Raw genomic sequence first — 19,309 nt, 5'->3', positions numbered from 1 at the left:
ATCACAAAAAAAGGAACATAATTCTTCTATGACAATTTGAAGCCTCAGATAATTGCACAAAATGTCACGTAATTGTTGAAAAAGTCAAAACAACACACAGCCCACACAGCCTTATGTGCACTGACATAAAGTGCATTTTTGCTAAGTTCTGAGTCATTTCCTTCAATGCCAAATGGTAAACAGTGCAATTTCCAGCAACCCTGCTGAGAGCTGTCACTCTGCCTCAACTGGTGTTATATTAAAATGCTTCAGAAATTAGCACTACCTGAGGCATAAACCACCCAAGAACTGACTGTGGGCTCCAGCAGAAGCAGACATTAATTAGAGCAAATATGTGTCATAGCTGGACACATTATGTATAATATATTTCTACAGCCGGAGCCAAGTGTTACATTGACCCCTTGTTAGGTCTGTGGACACATTTCCACTCCCACACGGCATTTTAAGCCAAAATCTTACTACAAGACTTCTGTACTGCCAGACCCTTTAATGGCGCTCAGTCTAGTGCTCATTTAAAAATATACTTAGTGGACAATGCTTTGAACCAGTGTCGGGTTTTTTGTGTTTGTTTTTTTTTAGCCTTTATTAGTGTCACAACCACACAGAGGAACATTTACAATGCAGTTTTCCTACCTGAGTTTCTCATCTTTGAATCACATGGAAAGATTTGGCTTCTCTATAACACATACGCGCTCTCTAAACTCTGCAGTTAGCAAAGAAATAGCAGGAAAAGAAAGCAAATAAACGCTCTAGAAAATAAATTCACTAATTTACCTGTCAAGGTGCTCGGGACTTAACTTGTAACCTGAGTCAAAAGTGTATTTTGTCCATAGCAAAATAATAAAAGCTTTTTTCTCAAATAGTACCAAAACCACAAACCATTAAAAAGCAACTGGCATTTGACAAAAAATCTCACATTTATTTTATTTGTTAAACAAGTGTTGAACTTTACATCAGTCTTAAGTGAAGAGCCCCTTGGTAACATGTTTACATAAAAAACATGAGCTACAGTACAGCATGTATACCAGTGCTGGAAAATATTCACACATTTCCCATTTATTTATTCTTTTTTTTTTTGGAAAGATTTTAATAAATAAAATATCCAAACCCAAGCGGAAGAACTACATTTATGATAGGAACTTTATTGTTCAAAGTCGCTCGTTTCATTTGCGCTTGCCCACCACTCTGCCGTTACTTAAAAAGATCTATATCTGCCAGAATTACACAAAAAACTGTGCAATGCATAAGTCACCTTAACTGGGGTTTTTGCATTCCCATTCTACCAAAGTAAATGGCAAAGTCAAATAAACATATTTAAACATGGGCGATATCGATGGAAGAAAAAAACACTGTTCACAAATGGAAAAGGTGATAATGCATCTTTGTAATTAGTTGACTCGATCTCTCTTTTTATAAGCCTTAACGTTCAAACGCACTACCATGAATGAAGTGTTGGAACCATAAACACACTGTATAACATATGTGCAACTTCTACACAATAGTCTCTCAAACGTTAGATTTTGCAATTATAAGGTTTCTTCATATTTATGGTTTCCCATTGAATTTTTTTATTTTACACTAGCAATACAACAAAATATATATTTTAGCCATTTTTCCTTGACAACAGTTCAAGTTACAGTTGAGAAAATATAAGGCCTGGGGCTTGATTGCTAGTGGTTATACAATCCAAACTTGATGGTGATGGAGACCGATCAGGACCTTATATTCCTTTTCTAACAGTTTGATCAGGAACATTTTGCAAACATGTCCATGTCCTGGTCCAGGGGTACTGTTCTGTATACAATATTTAAAAAAAAAAAAACAAAAAAGAAAAAAACAGGCTTCAGCTAGGTTGTTGGGGAGTGTATGTACAGCCTTTTGACTGGGAAGTTGCTGATTGGATGTAGCCAGTATTGATTCTTTCTCGCTCTCTCTTTTTTTCCTTTTTTTTTTTTCCTTTTTTTTTTTTACATTTTTTTTTAAATTTTCGTACCTTAAAATTTTCTCAATTAATCAACAGCAGCAGCACATTTAAATACATAGTTGGCTTGTCTCTTAAAATTGAAATTTAACTCTGCATTTTATGTACAGTCTCATTAAAACTCTGCACTGCCATAGCTGTGCTCCAAGTCTATTGGTCTGCAGGGAAGTTAGGAAGGGTGGCATGAAAAGAAGATGGCAATGGAGATGTAGGTTTGCAAATGGCTAAGTGTAAATGGCGGGGCTTTTAAGCTCTCGTCAAAAAAGCAAACAAACCCCAAACAAACAAACAAAAAAACCCCATTAAAAAAAACAAAGAAAAATGCCTCCCTTCCCTTTTATAATGTCCTCCAAGAGTTCAGGGCTGCAGGAAGGCTGGGAACGGTCTGGGGATGATTTAAATACATTTAAAGGCTTGTCACTAACTGCATCTGTCCTTCTCGTACGTCGCCTTCAGGGATGCTGTCCTCTTTAGTAATGGGAATAATGTAACCATCACTGCTCCCTCGGCCTATCTGGTAATAGGCTTGGAGCTGCTGGCCACCCCCCAAGTTAGGCATACTCTTGTAGTAAACGTCCTCATTCTCGCTCCTTTTGGAGGGGGACAGGTCCTCCACAACATCAGGGCTGCTCTCGGGGTACGGAGAGTCTTTCAGATTAGGCATACTAGTGTACAGGGAGTCCCTGTTTGGGGACTGCAGACTATCATCGGGATTGGTGGGTGTCAGCTCGCTGACAAACGTATCGACTCCCCCATCGGTCCTCACCTTCTTCTGGGGTGCATACAGAAGCGAGTGAGTCCGCTGGGGGATGAGAGGTGCCTCCAGCTCCTGGTGCAGCTCGAGGCCCACCGTGTCACCCACGTGGACCAGAGACGAAGCGTCGGCCACAATAGCGTCATCTTCGCTGCTGCTTCCACCTACCACCGTCACCTTGGGCGGAGCCCGCTCCGTGTGGTGGTGATGGTGGTACTGCGGTGGCTGCTGGTGGTGGGGTGGATGATGTAAACTGTGGTGCTGCTGCTGTTGCTGTTGGTGGCTTTTATTACAGGCACGCAGGTTGTTGTGTACTAGCTCGGAGATTATCATTTTCTCAAAGGCAGCATCGTCCAGACTCAGGCCGCAGTCTACTACCTGCACACTGTCGCCAAAGTCCCCATTACGGAGCGAGTAGCTATTATTAAAGTTACCATTTAGCGGTAGAGTATCCATTGCACTTGTGTCCCTCACCGCATTGTTCAGTGAGTGCCCTGGAAGGAAAGGCAAATAGAGGGGATTTCACATTAGTCAAACACCAATAACAGCAGGGGGAATAAAACAGAGCATTAATGCTGTTTAGGATGCAGTTTCACATGGAGGTCAAATAAAGCCATGCCGTAAACCTGTTAGTTAGGCACAATCCTCAGCATACGCAGGCATGCATCACTTGCGTCGAGAAATCATTTTACTTTCTCACATATACATTTTCACTTTCCCTTTTAAAAAGCTGCTTTAAGAACAAACAGGAAGGGGTTTGTGCGCTTAGTTCTGCCACAAATGTGAAAAAGATCCCAAACAACATTAAGAAACAGACAGTAATCACCATCACAACACACCGGGCAAAAAGTGGATGTCCACATGTATGAAGCCACAGACGGGCAAGCTACGACACTTAAAGGTTTTCTAGCAACTAATAGGTTGGATGTGCTGAACTAAAGAAAAGGAAGGAGATGGCAAACGATGACATAAGACAGAAAAAGGAAAGTGGTCATGGGACAGCCATCTTTGTTCCCACTACAAGGGGAGCCCACAAGCAGCACTCCACCATCACCACACACAGCAGGTGAAAGGACTCACTTTAGACAACTCACATCATGTCTGTCTGCTCAGGCTATCTGGTCTAAGAGCAGCTGATGTACAAAAGAAAGTAAAATGATTTATTGTAACATGAAGAATCACTCAAAAGAACAACAAAATGTAACGGTCTTAACTGCAACTTAGCAAGAGCAAGGGTTCAGCAAATGAAATAATTAAGCATCGGCTAGCTTTTAGTTTTCCGAGCTAACTGCCAGCAGCCGCTTTGTTGTCGTTTTTTTTTTAAGTTGTGTTTGTGTCGGTACACTTGCTGTCCATTAGTTGGCAGCTTGTGTACCCAAAGCTGGCAAAGGTCAAAGCCTGCCCGCAGTTCGGCACTTGGCATCCGTCACAGTAACAGTTCCCAGTGAGACTCCGGTCACTAGCAGAACAGCTCAAGAAAAAAAACAGCTGCTGCTGAGGTCAGACTCAGTCATGTTAGGAATTTCTCAAAGCATGGAGGTCATGGAAAGCAGCAGAAAAATGTATTTGTAATACCACGACTGAGAAAGGAGATAAAGGAACTCTGCTACCACTTTAATTATAACATTAATTCAATGTCCATGGCAATTCATTATGTCTCTGTCCAGGAGGGGTGGACCGATTGTGACTAAAGGGAAAGATTTTACAGAGATTCTGTGGAAATTTCAAAAAAAAGTATGAAGAAGGAAAACTAAAGCTGAACAGCTGCAGCCATGACATCCATGTGTTTATGCCCGCTAGACGGCAATTTAGTGTCCAGACGGGTGTTTCTGGGGAAAAACAGTGCGGGGACACTACTGGACACTGAAACTGCTGTATACCACACAAGGACAAGCAACTGGAGAGAAAAGAAAAGACATGAAAAAAAAAGGTAGAAAGAAAAGAAAAAAGAAACCTGACAAAAGCTGTTCTGACGGGGAGAAAAAAAGCAACACATGTTGTTTTGGTTAAATCTCAAATTAAGCAAAAGAGACAATAGCAGAGTAATAAGCATTTAGAAGCTCTGGAAGAATATTTGATATTTTATTGTCTTTCAAATTTGGGTAGATAATTTTGTGAACCGCTTGCTCACTGAGTGTGTGTTAATGGCCTAAAGTGAACCAGTGATTGTGCCGGGGTTTTGTTGGGTTTTTTTTAATAAGCATGCTGAAAAAAATTTACATTTGATAGGCAAAGTTAAGTTTTACTCCCATACTTGTCTCTCTGTAGGTCACTAGAAGGAAGCACAAGGGAAAAGCACAAAGCATGACAAAGGAGGCCATTTCAGTTTCAAAATAGAATACATATATAGATATATATAAAAATAATCACAGCACAGTCTTTACAGTGTGGTGTATGCTCAAAAGTCACCACCAACTGTACAGTAAAGCAATCTGTGAAAGTCTGCATGTGTATGCAGCTACTAATGCAACGCTGCATGATTTTTTCTTGCAGTTTAATGTGTTTTGAAGGGGAAAATTCCCTCTGAAGCAAACCAAAACTAACAAACGACCTGTTCAATTCAGGAGAATTCATCATAATAATCATGCAGATTATACTGCGGCTGCACAGTTTGCATTATTTTAAGGCAGAACGTGTAGTATCTCTTTCCCATCTTAATCATCACGTCCCATGCAGAGTATGGATATTAGAAATACGAGAACACATATGAGACTCTATTGAGGCGAACCACAAAAATCTCTGGCGTGCATGAAAATGTGTGCATTTTCACACAGACACACACACACATTCTCTCACTATGTAGTGTGTCAAGCATTTGGGAGACAGTGATTCAGAAGGAAAGGTGATACTGCCGAACATCCTGCTTTTCTTTTAGCGTGCCGTACACTGAAGTGAGATACAAAAGAGGGAGAGAGCAGGTAAAGACAGAAGAACAGGCAGAATGCAGGTGAAAGTATCAAGTAAGCACACCTGGTGAATTAAACACTGGAGCTGTGGGAGTGTTACATACGACTGTCTCAGCCAGTAAGGTGTTATAAGGGTTGTTAGTGCCTTGTGGTCGCAGGAGAGGATTTGTTAGTAGATAGTTCCCGGTCATTCCTGGAGCAGCAGGACAGAAGAGGAGCATTGAGAAAAAGAGATCAAGGAAATTAGCAGCAGTTTGTGTAGAGAGGCGTGTGGCGTCACTTCTCTTTTTACGCGAAATCTGAAACGTAGTGATCGTACAGAGAAAAGTTTGAGGAGCAAAAATATTCAACTTTGTGCTGTCCTTCTTCAGTTATTTAGTTCATTACGTGTGTTGAAAAGCATTTATAACCCATTTATTTACCAACTAACATTTGAAACAGCTGTGCTCATTACTGCAATTTTTCACACTTCTCGCATTTTTTAAGTCAAGCTCGGTTATTAGTATTATTTTCCTCCCAAAAACAGCACCCTGTTATTGTGCAGAGGTTTTGCTGTTGGACCAGGTCCAAACATAAGTGCTCCCAAGAGACCAAGGCGAACACGTCCAAGTCAAAGTTATTATTAAGTCTTAATTTTTTGCCACTTTCTTCCAAAAGCTCATCTTCTTTCCATTCCCCCCCCCCTCAGCTTGCAGTGTGTTTTAAGGATCTGAGGTATTTCGGCTGCCATTTATCACCTGTGTTAAATGCCATCTGTCAGGTTGAGAAGTCTCCAGGGATGTTTTTAATGACAGGGAAGTGCTTCTAGGAGATAGAGCCATCCTTCAGTGCACTGTCTCTCCAGGGTAACGAGGCAGCTACACCCCAGAGTGATCAATATCCAACCTTTACATTAACATCTCCAGGAAATTATACTGATCGCCCCCCCAAAAAGACTTCTATTTTGATGCTGATGTATCAGCAAGCCAAAATGTGTTTTAAAGCACTAGGTGTAATGTTGTAGTTTGTGACAAGTGACAGCAAAATTTAAAAAAAAAGTGACCGCAAAGAGAAGCAGAGACAGGAGTCAAGAGGAGGGAGTGGAGTTAAGCTACCTCGGTGTAAACCCTCTTTCCCTTCGCATGCTTGGAAAGCCATTTCAGAGAGCAGCAGAAAGCCTAACAGCACACTAAGCACTCCAGGTCAGCCAGAGTTGAACATCATCTTCTCATCATCATATTTGTGCTCAAGCTAAATAATAAATGACAGTTTTTTTTTCTCCCTCCCACTGTAAAGTAAGAGAGGTCACCTTACATGCCAGGCTACAAACCGCCTTTTTAAAGCAATGTTAAGATTTTCCGAAAATAAAACTTTGCACCCCACCCCTTCCCCGCCTTTTAAGTTTTGTCTATGTTTCCCCTGAGCTTTGGTATAAACTTTGGACAGCCAGCACTTAAATTAGAAAAAAGTTCTTCCAGCCTTGCCCCAATTTAAGACTGACATGACTGGCCAGAATGACAGCTCACAGAGTATTTGAGGATGGATTGTTGTAATCCTTTGCTGGCAGAACAGGGAGACCACACTAAAGACCTAAATCTTTTTTTTAAACCGTACTGCTCTGTCTTTTCAAGCTGAATCATTTATTACGATTACCAGAGTAGGACCCTAGACGGTGTTGGTGAGATCATTGGAACTTGAAGGAGGTATTTTTAGCTGGATGATGAAATGTGTGCATAGGTGTGCATGTGCAGAGAAATGAGGTGTGAACTGACCTTGGTTAAGGGTGGAGGTGCTGTTGATGTCACCTGAGATAAAGGAGGACTCAGATTGCTTTCTTACGGTGTCATTCCACATTCTCCTGATACGACTCTGTCAGGTCAACAAGGGACAGCCATTAGGACTTTAAACAAGCCCGTTCACCTTTCAGATCAACTTTCATTCGATTTCCCTCTACGTGCTACACACTATAAAACAAACCTACTAATCTGCAGTGAGGCAAGGGCAGTAGTAACTGCTCAATCCCTCTGGATGAGTTTTTCAAAAACTAATTTTATGTAAGTCAACTTCTGAACAACTTCAGCTCCAGTTATGACTCTTTACAATAGGCTGGAGGTTATACTGAGACGGGGATGCTTCTCTATAAGCACATTACATCTGGAGGTATTGTCTGCTAAGGTCTATTAGCCTTTAATAAGAACCGGATAAGGCGAGGACAAAGTTGCTGTTTTCTTCTTTGTAATTTTGGCTCTCCCTGTAGTAAAAAGTGCCTGCAATGCTCTTTAAACAGTGCAATATGTATTTCTTCCCCATGCACATGGCGTTAGTGAAAAAGGATAAAAGCAAGAGCTAAAGGGGCCAGAACAGAAGAAAGGTACTCATGCAGTACAGCGGATGCTGCTTGTAAAAAAGTGGGATAATGTTTGTGTCTTCTCATCTACCTCTGAGGTTAAGATGCAGAATGTGCTTTTTCTCTGTGCTCACAGTAAAAGTACATTTTCCTGAGGAGTCGTTTAAACAGTGGGGTTATTAACAACGTAACAGAGCTGCACGACGAGTCCAGGATACGTCGCGCTCTCATCTTATCCTGGCACGTGGCGAGACTCTCACTGTGCAAAAGTGCCGGTGTACCTGTGTGCCAGAGGAGTAGCGTGCGCTGGTCCGTGTGGTGGAAGTCTTCGCAGAACCGTGCGAGCTCTCAGTCGGCAGCCCTCCGCAGCAGTACGTGTGGCGGAAGCACTTGCTGTACTCTTTGCGGACCTACGCAGGCAAACAGCCAAGTGTTTAAATACAATGTTGACTTTACATATGACTTTACAAGAAGCAGAATGAGGCAGTGTTTGTTCTTTATATCAGCATCTGTGAATTCAGCTGAAGGTTTGGCCTTGACTGCTCAAAAGCCTTCTGCTTTTCACCTTGACAGAGAAAAACCGTACGCAGTGCAGAGTGACTACTTACTTTTTTCTGGAGAAGACAGTGGAAAATGAAGATAAACATTCCTTGGAAGGTGTTGAATATGGTGAAGAGGTACGCCATAACAATCGAGGCCTCGCTGATGAAGAAGAGCCCAAAAGACCAGGTGAGACCGAGCAGACACAGCAGAGCAAAAGCACCCATGACCCAGGATCTGAGGGACGACAAACGAGACACAGGACGAATCCAGCATGAGGGAGGTTCTGTGACAGAACGGTGATTGGAATATTAATCACCCGGTTCCACTATGAAATATGTAGAAAAGGCTAAAAACCAGGTGGGAGGAAAATGAAATAAAATGAAAAAGAAAACACACACACACACGTCCTCACAACCCTTCCCCGCTGTCCCCACCCCTCCATCCTCACACGTGCAGATTCTGCCCTCAGACAAGACAAGAAACAAGCAAAAGCTTGACCCGCTTTTCTCTTTATACCTCTCTATTTATTGAAACACACCAACCGCTATCACAAGACATCACGACATGTTTAAAAATAACTCAACAAAAGCAACAAACACTATCATATTCATCTACTGAGTGCGCTACCAGAACCGGAGAAGCTACGCAGACGTGGAAAGAGTTCAAGGAAAACTCCCTGCTTCGTGTGCGAAGGTCCTGCGGAGCCTTCGCACACCAACAGTGGTCACGGTTCGATGATCAAACACACAACAGCAACGACAACAAAACTGGATCAAAAATGATGGACGTGGTGGCAGTGACCGGTCACAAAGACAGTGGATGAGAAGCTTAGAAGCTGCAGTTTGTGAAAGGAAATGATAGAAAGAGGAACAAAAAGGCACGAAAAAATAACGTGGGATAGAGAGAATAAACTAGAAGCTGAGGAGACGACTTCTGGGCAGCATGTTCTTACTTGATAAACCGTTTATTATCTTCATAGCTAGAGAGCATGACAGGCAGGAAGAGAGAAACACAATTAGATTAGAGCGCATAACAGCTTGGGTTAGTCGGCATTTGAGTAAGATATCGTCAACTTTGATTCAGGGGAAATCACGGGAGGCAGTGAAATAAAGGATCTAACAAGAACTGAGACTTGTATATTTTGCTGTTGATGATTCAATTACATGTAGAACATTCGCTGTCTGTAGCTGAATATGCATTTATGCTCCTTTACTCGTGGGTGGTGTTGTGTGGGTAAAATTATCTGAGGTGCGTAGTAGAAGCTTACCCAGGCAAATCTGTATTATAGTAGCCGTCACAAACGCGATAATTACTGGTGTGGATTGCAGAACAGAGACAGGAGAGAGGAATGACAGAAGAAAAAGAAAGGAGAGGGTGTGCGTTAACTTTGGCTTCACATGCAACATGCAGCGACCATTGTCTGACTTCAGCATCAAACTTTGGCACGAAAAACAGCGACAACAGGAAACAAATGATCACAGAGGAAACAGCGATTAGGCAAACGGTGCATTTCAGTACAAACAAGCTTGAAAGAAATCATTTCTAACATCCGACATCAAAATGCGCAACAATCTGAAGTTCAGTGAATGCTTTCTGCTGTGAGTCCATCTCAAATGGACCTAGAATACTAAGTGAGGCGTTTTTGTGACTGTTCTCTCTGATTGCGGTTTTACCACAGAGCTGTGTTGTTGCACGCATTCATTAAGCAAAGATGAAGAATAACAAACACTGGACGGGGGGAAAAAGAAAGCAGCAAGCGCCGCTCCCGCACAGCGTGGTGGAGGTTGAAACACAAACTAATATAATGTAAATAATGCAAAATGGCATGAGACTGCAGGACTGTAACCAACAAGGCCCTGGAGTAAACAGCAATAAATATATATTTATATCAGTTTTCTTCATACAATGTGCAAAAACAACAGCAGTTGTAATTAGTGCTTTGGAAAACGCTGAGCTACACGCTGCGGTGACTCAGCAGCGGCTACAAGAGGAAAGGCGGAGTGTGGCGGTGTTGAGATGGTGGCAGATTTTTTTTCTTTTTAGGATTAGAAGCTGGCATCTCTCTCTATATATATATTTATATAAATATGAAAAAACTTTGACATTTTCCAGTCTCAAGCACACATGGTAGCTGTTCGGCTGCGCCCCACCCTGCCAGAGCCGACGCTGAACGGTTACGCAGCATCCTTACAGTGATGCGTGTCATGCCAGAGCAGTTCTGTGGCTGCAGGTTTGCAGTAAAACACCAAAGCATGAAAAATATGAGTCACAGAATATGTGTAGTCATCATCACAGATTATACACAACATGGTGATGCAAAAAAAAAGTAATTTCAGTGAAAATAGTAAAGTCTCTATGAATCATTTTAAAATTGGGCCTAAAATAAATAAATAATAAAAAGAATTCATGTAGAGGTGGAGAAAAAACAACAACTTAACACTAAAAGAGGCTTTGTGGTTTTTCCGGGGGAAGTGGCACCGGTGTTAGATTGCTCATAAGTGGGAGGAGTGTGCGGGCGTTCTGCATATGATGACGCTTCACTTACTTTATATTCTCCAGTCGGCTAGAGTCTGGTTTCAGGGTGGTGGAGTGCTTCACCATTTTGTACATTGTGATCACCAGGAAGATGAGATTGAGCTGTCAAAACAGAGTAATGGCAGTGTTAATACATGAAGATGTATGACTGAAGATATAGCACGCACAGAAAAAAAACCTGTTAATTTTCCCATAAGTATTAAAAGAGGAGAGCCTTCAACTCTGCATGTCCACAGACTAATCCAATAAACATCTATCGTTCCAGCTAGTCTCAGACGGGGCCGACTGGCGCCAAATTTAGTGTCATTCTATATCAATAAGAGCATGGAAATGCATTAAAATCCATCACTGTAAGGGAAAAAAAGAAAAGAGGGGGGCAGCCACACAGCACCATTCTGGGAATGTCAGAAGGGAATGAAAAGTAGCAGAAGAAATGAGAGCCTCTTGGTGTACAAAACAACTGCATATCATTTTATGCACATAGTGAAATATTATAAGGTATAACCAGCTACAGAAGGCTTGAGGGAACGTGGTGTATTTTGTTCGATTCCTGTTTGTGGCCAGATGAAAAGAGAGAGAGAGAAGGAAGGGGAGACGTGTGGAGGCTGTTGCTTGCTTGTTTTAATGTATTAAATCTTTAGAGAACCAGTGGCACATATCAGGTTGAGACAGGGATACTATGCGCTGTGTTTCTGAGCACATTTATTTGCTACCTTTAAAAAAAAATCAATACTGTGATTTAGAGACACAAAGGCTGCATGTTCCAGCAAGGAGCCCTTCCAAATAATTTACCTCAAAAACATTTATTCTGGAGCAAACTAGCACCTGACGCAGCATGTACATGTACTCACTCAGACAAACCCAAGTGCATTTGTGCTGAAAGCCAGGCATGTATAAATGATGTCAAGGAATATCTTACAAAGGGAAATTGAGATGTGAGTCTCCAATAGAGCAAATAAGAGGATCAAACACCAGAAACACGGCAGACAAATTTATGTGTACGCGGCGTCAGTGCCATGTGCGTAACAAAGAAGCTCCATGCAAGTAAAACATTTGTAGGGACGAAAACCAAACAGTGCATTTTGGCGTTAGCACGCTGTCTTTAGAGCACTGCAGCACTGGCAAAAGAAAAATGGAGACGGACTGCCAATGCAAGGGACCTTTGTGAGCTGGACTCAGACCACAGCCATTCAGTCTTTCTCAGTGTTCTGGTGCACACACGCTGCTATCAAAAGACTACCTGTGGTCAATACATCACCCCTCCACATGCAATCAACTCATGGAGCCACTCACAATAAGCCCGACTGTAAAAAAAAGAAAAAGGGGCAAGAGAGGAAGAGGAAAAAAATGCAAACCTTTCATATCACAGACGGCACTGAAACTATGTTTTGTTTCACCGTGATCAGCCATTATTCCTGTCTGCATGAGTCAGACAGTGGGTGTGGGTGTGGGGGAGGGGAGGCGTGTGGGTGTGGGGGGACACGAGGACGAGGACTTTTGAAAAACCCTTTCACACAGCCTGGAGTGGTGACATGGATCCAATGAGACAGAGGAGAGGGACACGGTACTTTAAAGTAACCTAGCAGCATGGCACATGTTCCCACCCCCACCGACATGCTTTCGCAGCCCCTCCCGGGGGATCCCTCTTGCTAGAGCGGAGCTGTCTTGCCTCTATCCTTCACTCTGTCTCTGAATCATCACTGCAAGCCATGCAGAAGCACCTTGCCACACTGGGACTGAGGAGAAAGCTTTTTCTGAAGCGGACTGTGTGTGTACACACTGAACTCCAAATGAACTGCTGGGGATAAAATATTAAAGGTGCAGATGGAGCTGTCCAGATGATAAGAACTGCTCGCGACGTGTCATGATCCAAAAGGCCTTGTGTTGAAGTTATCTCAAGCATGCTAATGGCTCCCCCCACCACTCATTACTTCCATGTTCCTCCTTTCATGGAGCTAATACCCCCTGTGCCCAGAAGCAGGGCAACCTCTGCCTAAGAACAAGGATCTAAATGCCTGCTCTCAGCTTTTGTTTTCAGTCAGTATTTAGGAAGCGTTTCATCCGGCAGCAAAAACTACAGGAAAAATGAGGGGGGAAAGCACAAGGCTGAGAAAAAACAAAACAAAACATGACCACCCTAGGTCAAAACTGGTGTTACTTGGCACAAACATGGTCTGGGTGACAAGTGGGGATCCAGACATAAGCCAAAGCAGCACTGTTTTCTCTCCTTTTCTCCTGTTCATGTGCCTTTTCGCCTTCTAACTCTGTCTTTCATTGACAAGGACAAAGCCAATTTGTAGAGAAACCAGGGTCACGGATGGTGCAGACAAACCTTGCTCCTGCACGCTCCCCCGAGATGCCCCTTTCCACAGTACTTTGTCTTTTTGAGTCAATTGTTGCACAGAATCAGAGGAGCGGTGTGCGAGGCCCGGCCCAGTGCAGCAAAACCTCATTCCTGTCACATATTAGCTCTGCTACAATACATTAGCTCCTCACAGGGTCATGATGCTATCTCTGCGGTCATCACCACCGGGATCCCGATCATCATTTCCACTGCAGAAATATTTTTCATGCAAATCATTATGAGAGCAACACTCGATTGGAAAACAATGAGGGTCCAATTTAGGGAAAGGAAACATATTCCAGTGTGGCTGACAGAGCATTTGCTGAGACAGGGAGAAATGTATGTTTGCTTTAATACAATGTTAGCTTTTCCTCAATTATAAGCTCACACATTCAAAGCAGGGAGGCAGAGAGGAGGAAAGAAAAAAGACAGGAAAATCACTGAAAACAAGAAAAAGTCATTTCAGCATTTACTCCGAGACATTTCAATCCAGCGCAGACCCTTTTCGAGTGAGCACCATTTCTTCCATTCCTAAGCCAACGCCTGTTTGTGAGAAAGCTGTGAAATGCAATCCAGTGTGCAGATTTGCCTTTTACTTATTCTGCTGCCACACAGACAAAGAGTACGGCCACTGCATCTTTACTTTGAAAACTCGGAGCAGTCTGCCAATAGTGTGCAGGGACTCGATGGAATTTGACACGGCTGACCCTTTTCTCTAGTATATTTTCAGTGTCAGCTTGATGTTCAGCAGAGGTCACTGCATCTGTAGATACAGTACCAACCATTAGCTTGGATAATGAACACAGTACTGAACAAATACCACCCATCCTCCCTACACAGCAGCAAGACGAGCCTGCAGAGCTTCCTTATCCCTCGGTGTGCACGAGGGCAAAGCAATACATGATGTGGGAAGCTGAGAGGATATATGTGAGGCACACCACCTGCTATTTCTTTTTTTTGGTCCTGCGCAGGGAAGTAAGACTCCCGAAGGTCTTATTCTTCTGAGCCTCTCTGATGGAGCGAGAGATAATAATGTCATGACCAGTAAATAATTGCATGTCTCAATGGGACATATGTCAGTATTATATGCTATATGTCCTTCACCCTTGGCGGACCCTGACCAAACAGAAGGGATGCCTTTGCTCTCCGTCTTCCTGACAAAGTCGTGCGCTATTTACAGGCAGACAAATACAAAAAAGAGCTATGAACATTACCCCGGCTTGCAACGTGTGCTGTAAAATGGACAATTTCAGCCAATTGTTAACATAATTTTTTCCCTCATCACATACCTTTGAAGGTCATCAGGTAATATCTGTGATATGAGACTTCCTGAAATTGTGTAAAAGTGAGGTTAAAGTACACTATCAAGGCTGATGCTTGTCAGGCAGTGAGAGGCAGAGGGGAACGTCGGACGCCTCGTAATCTGTCTGTGGCGCAAAATTAACCTGTCATCACCGGGAAGGCTTGGAGCAAAAATCCTGCTGACTTTTCCCTTCAGTTCAACCATCTTGCTCCCTTTATCTTCCTCCTGCATCTCTTTCATCTCACCCTCTTGGTCCCTTCCTCACTCTGTCAGTATTAGGGCTGAACGATTATGGAAAATAATCTAATTGCGATTTTTTGCCCCAATATTGCGATTGCGATGCGATATGCGATTATTTTTTAAGGTCTTTGTCTTCTGTATTATTAAACAAAGACAAGCAATACATCATATAGTATGGCCAATACTATATTACATTAATTTTAAACTGTTCTTTCCTGGAAGACAGACCTCTGTTATGATGACATGAGGTGATGCATGAATTGATGACTGACATTTTTATTTAACTTCTTCAATCACAACAGTATATTTGAACATACACAATAGTTTATTTTTAGCTTACAAACATCTGAGCATAAAGTGCTGACAAGGAACCCTGGTGTAAACATTAAAATGAAAGTCAGTACAATGTGCAGATTGCAGAAATATACATAAAAAAAAATCAGTGGCTTTACCACACTCAGTTTTTTGACATCTGTGAACTACTAGACAGTCATTCAATTAAAAAATAATATTAAATAAATAAAACTAATAAATAAAAAATACACACATCTTACTGATCTCTGCAGTCAGTAACATTACACATAAAGTGCAAACATAATAGCAATTGTATAAACACACACACAAACACGCCTTTAAAATTTAAAGGCGTGAAACTGGACGGTCTAGTTCTGATTAGCGTCACCGCTGTCTCGGTGGAGTTTATTAAACTCGGCCGTCTGCTTCTTGCTGTCTAAAATATAACCAGACACTGGTGTAAATTCTCGACTGTCTCATACTTCTGTTTAATAAGTTTTCTGTTTGACGTTTAGTCAGCTGTGTGAAAACCAAGGAGGAACCCACCCGGGGGATTAATAAAGTTTTATTTTATCTAATCTAAGAACTTTAATCTCAGCCAAACCGATTTACTCACGAACAAACAAAACACTGAAAAAAGCCCAACAATAACATTTTTAGGTTGTCTAAGTGACTTATATATTACGTTTAACCCGAGCAGCGAAACTCCGCGGTGATCTGAAAATGATGTGCCGGGAGTTGTGCCGTTCTCGGCCGCATCAGTAACCCTCGAGCTCCCGGCTAGCTGTCGAGCTGGTGGGTAGCAGACGCCTCTGAAAACGTCGAAGCACTTTTGCAAATATGGGATATCTTGATAAACCGAGCAGATATTTGATGTTTACACAACTACTTTCTCGCCTGAAAATATGTTAAAAGTTTATTTTGTGACCCAGAAAGATTAGTATGAGTAATTTTAAAACTTAGTAGCGGCCGCCATTGTTGGAAACTGGAGTTTGGCTGGGCCGCGCTATGAATTCTGGGATATGGTAGTAATTTGGACAGCCTTATAATCGCAGTATAATCGCAGCCTTTGCGGTTAGAAAATTGCACTTGATCATGTCGCGATATTATCGCAAATGCGATATATCGTTCAGCCCTAGTCAGTATGAGTATTCAAAGAAAAGAAAACAGCTTACCATGATGATACAGGTGACAGGTCCTATAAAACTCCATATGAAATGATTATCCACACTTAGCCAGCACCTATGTCAGAGAAACACACAAATCAGCTCCAGGCAGTGAACACCACAAAAACGACATCGTGCTCCTGTGGCTAAAAATGGAAAGAAATCATTTTTGGTTACTTGGGCTGATGTCTTTTATTATCAGTGTTTAACTCAAAGCTCTTTCACAAAACGAGCAGGAAGACGGCCGGACACAACAGGAGAAGAAGCAAACTGAGCAGCCCCTCTTAATAGCGTCGTCTTAGCTGTGATATAGCCATTAATCTATGTAAAAGGCTTTTTTCCCCTGCACTGCGCTCTCCTCTTTAAGACAGCATTTACAAACAAGAGGTCACAGGAGGGTCTTTGAACAGAAAGGCATTAATGTAGTTGCAGCCTCCCCTGAAACCACAGTGTTGAGTCTGTCAGCCACTTTCAAATGACATAAAAAATTGAACAGCTGCCCATCCCTGGCAAAAGGCGCTCAAATGTTTTGGTGTAGTCTCCAGGGATGCACATAAGGTGCTGGAAGAAATGACGAGCGGATTTCTTTTCAAAATCTGCCACACGCAGCCACAGCAGGTAAGCCGACACAGTGCAGCATCCAGCATGTCTGCTCTGCATTTCCAAGAATGTTTTCAGAGAGAGAGAAAAAAAAGAAGCTGCACTCACGCTTTCTTGGTCCCGTAGCTCCTGTAGTCAATAGCTGCTGAGACGCCGACAACGATGGCAGGGAAGAGGTAACCAGACACGTAGTAATACTTTTTCCGCGAGTATTCGCTCTCAAAGACTTCTACAAGCATGAGGTACAGCTGGACTCCCTCAAGACACATCCAGGAGAAGGAAGCTAGGAAGAAGAAGTGCAGGATCCCCGCAATGATGGCACAGCCAATCTGAGAACGACAGAAGAACAACAGATTCAGACAATCAAAGAACAAGATGCAAAGGAGACACAGTGAAATTTATTAAATAATCTTTCGACATCAAGATGACACGTGTCGTTTCCATCTGACTTTTGTTGTTGTTGCTGGTTTTTTAGTGAAAATTGTACATCGTGTACCCCATCTTTTATTGAAGCTCCCTGAAAAGATCGTCGTTTCAGGGCGTCTCGTTCAACAGCAGAGAAAAACAATGAATATTCATTCACCACATGGGCTCTGACTAAGCACAGGTTTAGCTTTCCATCAGCACAGTACACATTTAAATGCCATTAGTATTGTGGGGTTAGAGTTAGGAGATTTAATTATTTGGAGCTGTGAAAAAAGACAGAAAAAAGCTGCCGTTGCTCAGCAATCGTCGCTGCAGCTTCAAAGGAAAGAGGGAAAAAGACCCATCAAGCGGAAGACATGTCCCTTTAGTAAGCTATATTAATGGTGCTGTTCCACTCGTGTCATGTCAGGGACAAGTGGGGAAGGCTAGAAACAAACAATGCTTAAAGTCTTATCCATTTTACTCTGGAAGGGTCTTTTGTGTGAGGGCTGAGAGGCGATAAGGAGAGAGAGGATGAATCAAAACCAAATCAATAGGGTGAAATCATTCCGGCTTACCCTGGGTTCCGTCATATCGATACCAATTAGGAATATTAACTCTGCAATGAAGAGATTAATGCACAAGTTCTTGTGGATGGTGTTGCGATCGCTCTGCAGGCCCCGGAAGAAACAGAAGGTGAAGATGCTGATCATGAGGCAGACGAGGGACACCACGATGCCGACGCGAGTGATGACGGTCAGGAGCAGCTCGTGCACTTCACTGCTGGCCTGAAGCGAAAGGGCGAAATGACAAAGAGGGTCGTGTGAAGCTCTGAGGGAAATAATGGTAGCCTCCCCTTTTAGATTTGATAATTGAGGACTAAAACGAAGAAATGACTGCTTACATTTACATTCCAGCATAATGAGATAAATCAGGAGCAACAAAAGGACACAGAGTAACCAATTTCATATTTTGGGACTACATCCCTATCCCATGACATATCTGCGGGCGCCCATGGTGATGATATTGATTAAAAAAATCTTTCTCTTTCAATAATTGTGGTTATTTCATTATCGTTTGCTTCTGGGTGTAAAATTAGCATTACGTGTTGGAGAAGATGCACTCAAATCAAGCTGAAAGATGAAAAAAGTCTGGCAAAAACAACCCAGTACGCACAGATCGACTCATTAAACCGCACCGTGATAGCTGCAATCTTTAGCTGCTTTAATATTCAAGCCTAGAAACTAAAATGTTAAGGGTCTGATCTTGATTTAATCAAAAATCCTCCAATGCTACGGGTGGGCACGAAAGAAGACTGGACATACCGAGGTTTCACGGTGTGCCATGAGGATGGCAAAGTTGGTGAGATGGCTGCATGAGCAGGTGGTGTGTGTTTTATTGGAGTCCAGGAGTTTGCAGCCTTGGGTGGACCAGTAGCCCATCATGCTTCTCTCAGAGTAATTCCAGAAGGAGCAATTGGAGTTGAAGTAGTGCTCCATCTGCAGATAACAAGAGATATGGTTAAGTGTCCAAATAATTGACTTCCTGAAATTGAAGCACATGTAGAACACAGAGGCCATTTACCCCCCACTCACAGAAAGTATTTTTCTGCACTGATATGGATGAGGATTTTTCACTTCACAGCTCTTATGAAGCAATTCATATGTTGTATCTCATTTGGCACATGCTTGCCAAATCAACCGAAGCATGGTCGCGTATACGAGGCCTTAATAACAGAGAAGCATAATTGTTTGACGGCATGTCTTTGGAATTGCACAATTTCTCTGATAAAGAATGGAGTCACGCGCGGCCCTCTGGGAACTCTAGTGACAACTTTAAAAGACGAAAGATAATTGGTGCTCCAGTAATTTCATCCTAGATTGTAGGGCTAATCTAGGAGTTAATTTCCCTC

At 42.4% G+C, this 19,309-nt stretch overlaps 1 protein-coding gene across 12 annotated transcripts in view; it reads right to left on the bottom strand.

Moving 5' to 3' along the window:
- Positions 1 to 898: 898 nt before the first annotated feature.
- The window catches only part of adgrl2a (adhesion G protein-coupled receptor L2a), a 91,220-nt gene continuing 72,809 nt past the window's right edge, over positions 899 to 19,309 (bottom strand). For 3 of the 12 annotated variants that reach the window (XM_086263410.1, XM_086263414.1, XM_086263411.1), the window contains 13 exons: positions 18,723 to 18,896; positions 17,976 to 18,185; positions 17,101 to 17,321; positions 16,402 to 16,468; positions 11,056 to 11,147; positions 9,778 to 9,822; positions 9,463 to 9,489; positions 8,576 to 8,744; positions 8,249 to 8,377; positions 7,393 to 7,489; positions 5,706 to 5,834; positions 4,990 to 5,007; positions 899 to 3,229 (listed from right to left, as the gene is read on the bottom strand). In XM_086263410.1, coding sequence (XP_086119536.1) covers positions 2,388 to 3,229; positions 4,990 to 5,007; positions 5,706 to 5,834; positions 7,393 to 7,489; positions 8,249 to 8,377; positions 8,576 to 8,744; positions 9,463 to 9,489; positions 9,778 to 9,822; positions 11,056 to 11,147; positions 16,402 to 16,468; positions 17,101 to 17,321; positions 17,976 to 18,185; positions 18,723 to 18,896 — 2,220 coding nt within the window. In that variant the 3' untranslated portion in view covers positions 899 to 2,387. Of the gene's footprint in view, positions 3,230 to 3,815; positions 3,869 to 4,989; positions 5,008 to 5,705; positions 5,835 to 7,392; positions 7,490 to 8,248; positions 8,378 to 8,575; positions 8,745 to 9,462; positions 9,490 to 9,777; positions 9,823 to 11,055; positions 11,148 to 16,401; positions 16,469 to 17,100; positions 17,322 to 17,975; positions 18,186 to 18,722; positions 18,897 to 19,309 lie in introns of all 12 variants that reach the window. The other 9 variants (XM_086263415.1, XM_086263420.1, XM_086263416.1 and 6 more) reach the window with 8 other exon arrangements.

This window comes from Aulonocara sp. 'chitande type north' Nkhata Bay, linkage group LG15, assembly GCF_057382095.1.
Source record: "Aulonocara sp. 'chitande type north' Nkhata Bay isolate Kocher_YH1m ecotype deep benthic linkage group LG15, A_spYH_male_GT1.1, whole genome shotgun sequence".
Classification (NCBI taxonomy): Eukaryota; Metazoa; Chordata; class Actinopteri; order Cichliformes; family Cichlidae; genus Aulonocara; species Aulonocara sp. 'chitande type north' Nkhata Bay.
Note: the sequence above shows the minus strand (reverse complement) of the source record. Positions and strands in the feature narration are given on the sequence as shown.